At 37.7% G+C, this 7,106-nt stretch overlaps 1 protein-coding gene across 1 annotated transcript in view; it reads left to right on the top strand.

Moving 5' to 3' along the window:
* aass (aminoadipate-semialdehyde synthase) overlaps positions 1–4,290 on the top strand; it is a 28,591-nt gene extending 24,301 nt beyond the window's left edge. The window contains 3 exon segments of the mRNA XM_035664463.1: positions 690–778; positions 886–1,062; positions 1,357–4,290. Coding sequence (XP_035520356.1) covers positions 690–778; positions 886–1,062; positions 1,357–1,475 — 385 coding nt within the window. The 3' untranslated portion in view covers positions 1,476–4,290.
* Positions 4,291–7,106: the final 2,816 nt, after the last annotated feature.

Below are 7,106 nucleotides of genomic sequence, written 5' to 3'. Positions count from 1 at the left end.
GGAGTCAGAACTGCCAAGATGGCCGACCGCACTGAGCTTCACAACTGCTCTCCAGAAACCTACTGTATGGGCGTTGTCACGGAGACTGCGTCCATTCATTTATACAATCTATGACGTTCTGTGCTGCTTGGCTCTGAACATATGAGGTAGCTGTTGACGTCTGCTGCTCTTTAAAGTTAGTGCTGGTACTGTGGATGACAGGCTGAGAACAAGGCAGAGGCTGCTCCTCTTCTGCACACTTATTACTTCCCTCTCTAATGAGGATGCCTGAAGTGGTATAGAGTGCACACTCTTCAATTTAAATCAAGACCAAGGCTCCACGCTGCCATTGTTCTGCTGCTGCTGGCGGTGAAGCGAAGAGGGCCATGCTGGCATTGAAACGTGAATTATTCCAACTGTAGAAGTGAACTGTTAGAAACATTCCATCTGTGCCGTTAAGAGTAAAAAGCCAACACACTCACAGCTCAAATTAAATGACTTGTTCATTTATTCAATTCACCAGCAAAACAGTGACAAAAAGCAACTGCTCATCTCTTTAGACTTAGTCAAGGATGTGTGGGCTGCTGCCGCAGCGCTGCCAGAGTGTTAAAGCAGAGTAATTCTCTTCTAAAGCTTTTAAAACAGCTTTGTGAAGGTTATTCTATTGTGGGAGAAAAATCATGTTTTTTTTTGTTTCTCTGCGTGTTCAGGTTTGGGATGTTGAGTGACGAGTTGGTGCCACACGCCAACAGCATAGTGGCTGCTCTGGCAAAACATCTGGAAGCCAAACTCTCCTTCGGTGAGACACAAGCCCATTTTATTACCAAAACTCTGAAGAACACAAGTACTGTTTGTGATACTAGTACAAAAACTACTTATGACTTCTCTCTCTCTCTTCGTGGTCAGATAAGGGCGAGCGAGACATGATCATCATGAGGAACGATGTGGGGCTTCGCCACCCAACTGGCGAGCTGGAGACCAAACACATTAGCCTGGTGGTTTACGGCGACCCCAACGGCTTCTCCGCCATGGCCAAGACTGTAGGATACCCAGCAGCCATTGGTGCTCGCATGGTCCTCGATGGTAAGTGATCTTTCAGGAAGACACGGCCCTGATCTAGAGTGAATTCTGAATTCTGTTCACACGGAGGTCACGTAACAGAAAGTCAGACCTGTATCTGATTTTGGTACAGGTCTGATTACGGATAGTATCCACATATAAAAGTCGCCCAGAATGAGAATTGAAAAGATCAGATTTTGTGATTTATGCTCTTCACACTGTCATGAAAATAACAGATCTGAGTCACGTATGAGCAAAAGATACCCGGTTTGGGTAACTTGTGAACAAAGACTAAGTCTGCTCTGTTTCTCTCTACAGGTGAAATCAGTACAAAGGGACTGGTGGTTCCGATGACAAAAGATGTATACGGGCCAGCACTGGCACGACTGAAGGAGGAGGGACTTTACTTCATGTCCAAGAGCACCCTGCAGGAGTAGAGCCGACAACAGCAGAAAAATTTATAAAATCCTCATTCTATCAGATGCCTTTTCACCAGCTTTATCGTCTTCTGACTCACCTGTCTGCTGATAGTCGGTGTTTAAAAGTATATCGTTAACTCACCTCTGCCTGGGGCTGATAAAATAAATATTAGTTATGTAATTTATCTTTCAAATGTGAATGGTTAAAGGGGGTAAAAATAGTTTGAAAGTGGAAAAGGTCAAATGTTATTTTTATTTTATTGAAATGAAATTTTATGACTATTTGCTTTAAAACCATGTTTGTATGTTTTAGGCCAAAAAGCTGAAAAGGCAGCTGGTGTTAATATTCAGTAAGTTGCAGTTTAATATTATCTGAGTTTAGTCATCTGTGAGAAACTGAAATAGTTTCACTGGCGTCGACTGTTTCAGAGAAAAGTTCTTCTGTGAAGATGTGCAAAAGGTCGACTGATCAAACACTATTTTAGGCACTAGTAATTTGAAGCATTAAAAGCACAAACATGTCTGATTAATCAGGTAAATATACTGTAGAAACAGCTTTGGCTGGGATTTGAGAATATATTCTTCATACTTAATGGTTCTGACATCATACAACAAAACCACATCAGCTCTAATCCGTGATGTTGTAAGTGTTGTCACCATTTTACAACAAAATGAAAAGTGAAGCATTCAGTCAGTTCAGTGGCAGTCAGACTGATGATTTTAACCGCTCATGCGATCATAAATCTGCAATGTTTTTATTGAAAATGTCCAACTTGATAATCCAAGTTTTAGCTGTCTTTTTCCCCATCATCTCAAATAGCGTCTTCATTAACACTGATGTTTGGATTACTTAAAGGTCCAGTTTGTAACATTTAGGAGGATCTGTTGGCAGAAATTGAATATAATACTCGGTATGTTTTCATTACATAACAGACATGACATTGCAGTCTTTTACAATTGCTGACTAAAATATCAACAAATCAATCAGGATACAGAAATATTGTAAATAGTTGCTTCGAACATTTCCACAGCAATGAGTGAAACAGACTTGAGGCCTGTCTATCAGTGGCTTATGGTCTTTCGGTCTCGCACCCTCGCACCACAGTAACGCCCACTGTAGGTTGACCTTCGTGCTTGGAAGGGGAGGGTGAAGCGAGGGAGTTGCAGTCTGCAACTACACTGCTAGACGCCACTAAATCCTACACACTGGTCCTTTTTAAATATCCAGAAAACCAAGCTCAATACTGCACTGACCTTCAAACTGTGATACAAGAAAAACCTTAGTTACTAGCCCTCTTTAGTATTTCTTGAAAATCAAAAAGAGCAAAAGTCCAACATCCAAACTGTAAAACGACATCAACAGTTCAAAGATACGATCTCATGCAATGTAGTCATCCACCGTGTTGTTCGGAGTAAACACTAACGAAACTGAGAGCAGCTGCTAATGATTTTTTTCTGCTGGTTTGTCAGGATCATGAGTTAATCCTTTAATTTTGTTGGTCAGAATTCATGTTTTTGTTGTGCTTATACAGTATTTTATGTAATTGAATGACCTCACACACTCAGTATCTCAAAAGTAGTTATACTAATACAATAACTTTTGATTTGTAATGAATTTAAATTAACAACTTAACAGTGTGCAATATTTAGAAACATTTAACAGCCCAAGTGGAGGATTTTAAATAGAATCTGAACGCCATAGTGATTGTACGTTGTTCAATTTGTATGGCAGACAGCAGTTACTGGCACTGTTTTTAAAGACTGTACCAGTATTTACCAAGTTTCTCATTTTTCCAAATACAAAAACTTTTTTCTTCTTAATAATTGGAAAATCCAGGACAAAAAGGTTTTAATCTACAGCTGATCTCCAAAATGTATTTCAACAAACTGAGATAATAATTAATAATGAAGATATGATGACTTTTATCTTGAGATGGGGGCTGAATCATTAACTGCTTTTTAAATGAAATCAATTTGAATTGTGGTTTTTAAGCTTGACAGCTTTAACACTGAATCAGGACCTCCAGGATTTCATTGATTGGCATATCTTGAGAACTGTTCATCCGAGCGACCTCACACTTGGCGGGTGTATTGCAGAGGGAGTGCAGTGTTGAGTTTGGTTTGAAGTCGATCGGACTTGCAAGCAATCGCCCTGATCCGAAGGGGGACTGCACTAGTTTTCATGTAAAAACACGAAATTGCCAAATTGCAATTTTATGCTTAATTAACACCATGATACATTTAAAATATATTGGGGTAATATCTAAAATGAAAAGCACTACAAATTCATTACACTTTGGATATTACTTATTAACTCATGATCTTGTTGCAGTCACTGAAACGTGATCAGTAACAGCGGTTCCTGACTTAGGCCGAGCTCAGAGGTAGAAATATTAATTGGAGATGTTTGAAAGAGTGAATACACAGATGAGTAATTATTGTTGTATTGTACTGATATGTAGTTTATATATGGGCCTCCAGAAGGTTTTACACCATAGTTTGTTCTTTGATACTTTAGTAGATTTAGATCTGAACGAAAATCTGTTCCTGTCAGATTCCAAAAGGGACATCAACACTAACACATCTGTCAAATAAAATGTTTAAATCACTGAAAATCATTTCTCAATATTGATTTGATTTACATATACAAACCTTTCTTATTTTTGTTGGTTTTTTGTTTTTGATTGTTTGTTTTGTCTTTAATGTTTGAGTTGAAATGTATGTGATTCATGGTTACCAAACACACATTCATTTATAAAAGCTTGTTTTCTTTGCTTTATGAACATGTAAAAGTGGTTACTTAAATAAAAATCGGTTTTTTTTTCTTTCACTATTTAAAGGCAGTTTATTTATTCACAAATGTCATTATCTTTGCACTATTTTATTCACACTTCAATCTGTCGATACAATTAATTAATTATAACTATTTTTTGTATCATTTTATTAATCCATTGCAATTTAACACTTTACAGCCTCCATGACTGTTAATTTATGTAATGAAATTTAAATTAAAAAAATTAAGCTTTGGGCACTACAAAACAAATTTCAATCAGCTCCACAGTATGTTTCCTCCCATGTCTCCTCTACCCTTCTTCTTACCACTACAGGTAGGTGGAATACTTTTTACTAACTTTATGAACATTTTTGAAGCTCCTGTTAGTTGCAGGATTGGTGTTCTTTTATTCAAACATTCACTCGCTACTTTCGCTGAATTGTCCTATTCCAGATGTCCTTGTTTGTTTCTGCCAGAGGGACCAGGATTAAACCAATTTGTAACTGTAGCCTGGGGAAGGGTGTACCAGAGCTGTCATTTTGACATAAAATAGTAGGGTAAACCGATGTTATGAGCCTTTATTTAGCCTTTATAGTGAGCCAACATGGACAATAGCAGAACCCTGACTCTGTTTGACCTGAATGGAACAAAACCTTAATTACTATCATTGCTCACTCCTGTATTTACCCTACTATTTAATGTCAGAATGGCTGCTGTGAAAAAGGTATATCATCTGGATGATTATTAAAATAAAAAAAATAGTTAATTAATTTGCTTATCTTTTAACTGTCTTGACTATCTGTCTTTCTAAACCATGTCGAAATTTACATGGTGCAGTGTATAACATTTCTATTGGCAGAAATGAAGTGTAATATTCATAGGTATGTTTTCATTAGTGTATAATATCTTGAACAAAGGATTTCTGTTTTCATTACTTTAGAATGAGCCGTTTTTAATCTACAGATGCTGCGGGTCGCCTTCCACGACACCAAATATAGATAGGTCCTTGTGTGTTTTTTGTGGCCACTGTAGTTCCTTCTACACACTACACAGCCCACTTTCATTCCCAGGTCAAATATAGACACCAGCAGTGTTCAGTTTGTTGCAGTTAGTTGTTAAAAAATCCCACACACTGGTTCTTTAAATTAGAAAATAAGTGAAGATAGTCAAGAACTCCAGCTTTGTGTTTTGTACCCAAGCACATCTACTTAACTATTGTTGACTCACTGCAGTTTTGTAAGTACTGAAATACTTGAATGTGAACAGTGCTGAGATAAATGTACTTGAATATTTGTATTTTTTAATTTCTACTTTTACTTTAATTAATTAATTTATTTATTATATTTATGTGACATCTGTTACTAGTTACCCTTCAGTTTGTTGTTTTACTTGCATAATATATGTAAACTTTTACTTTTGAGATTTAAATGGCATTTAGCGTATAATACGGCTTTAAGTACATTTTTAAATAGAGAACTTTCACTTGTAATTGAGAACACTTGCACTTACTTCAGTAAAACAACTTAATACTTCCACCACTTTGTTGATCTAAAGTCTGACTTGAGGTCTGTGGCTATGGCTTAAAACTTTGTTTACCAGACCCTGGAGCTTTTTAAACATGTAAATAACCCACGTTTTGTATTTCTGATCCAGTTCTGATGTCTTCTCATCCTCCAGCTCAGCTCCTTTGGGAAAAAAAAGGCAATCAGCCTGTTTGCGCCCACTTTATTTGCAGGCAGCCATGCAAACTAGGCCACCAAGCAGGGGATAATTGGGTATGTAATTATGAAAAGTCAAAAATGCAAATGAAGGTGTGGATACAGCGGCCGGTCAAGACGACGTCTGGACACTTGACCTATTTTCTGTCCTGAAAAGGCGCATTTCTTGCAGAGTCTTAACCCGGATTAACACATGGGAAATCAATTGGAATAACCAGTTCAGTGCAGGGATTAAAGCATGACTCCATAAAGGGAAAATGTATAATCCACAGGTTGGATAGGACACAGTTCTCATCAGACCATGTCTTTATTTTCTGTTTCTGTGTTTGTTTCATTAACACCTATCTCCTGTCAGACTCACTGGGGTGTTTGCTCCATCTCTCATCATGCTGTTGTGACCCCTGACCTTCGGCCTCGTTCCTGTTGGTCGTCTGTGAGGTTGGTGTTTGAGGAGCTGAGGCCCATTCTGCTGCTGTAATTCATGGTGGATAAACACGTGAGCTAAAGGCCTACAATGCAAATGTAAACTGCTTTCTCGGCCAGTCTTTGTTTGCCTGCTGGATACCTTTTATTCCAGTAATCAAAATGTCATTAGTAAAACATGGTTGTTTGTCTATGAAAATAACTAACTCCACTATAGGCCACATTATTAAGAAATTTTGTTTTTAAAAATACTTTTGTACACATAAATATCAAAATCTAATGAAAAAGGGGTGGATAATGTAAGAAGTGCCGCTTCTCAACCTCGTAAATTAGTTTTATATCATCATGTTGGTTGCTTGACTATTATCGCATAGCCAGATGCTCCACCATACCAGGTTGGAGGTGGAGAAAGCATAGAACCAGGTGAATGGTTTTTCTAAACAAGCGACACATCGTTTACCTGTTGATGCACGGAGCGGGTTAAGATAGCTTCGTTGAAAAAAAAACTGAAACCATCTGATGTTTGCATCGCTTCCATTTAGGAGTTGGTGTTAGGCCAACGCTACGCCATTACATCAAACCAAATATGCCAGATTTTGCACTAAATTAGCTAGTGTAGGAAATGTAATGCCCCAGTAAAAAACTGTAACTTTGGTTATTTATCCCTTTTATCTTATTGTCTGTAGATATATATGGCTCATTGTTAGGTAAATAAAACATAACAGTTCTTATTTT

The sequence above is a fragment of the Morone saxatilis genome, unplaced genomic scaffold (genome assembly GCF_004916995.1).
Source record: "Morone saxatilis isolate NCDOM2014 unplaced genomic scaffold, NCSU_SB_2.0 Contig2, whole genome shotgun sequence".
NCBI classification, from domain to species: Eukaryota; Metazoa; Chordata; class Actinopteri; family Moronidae; genus Morone; species Morone saxatilis.
This window is presented reverse-complemented; position numbering and strand designations above follow the sequence as displayed.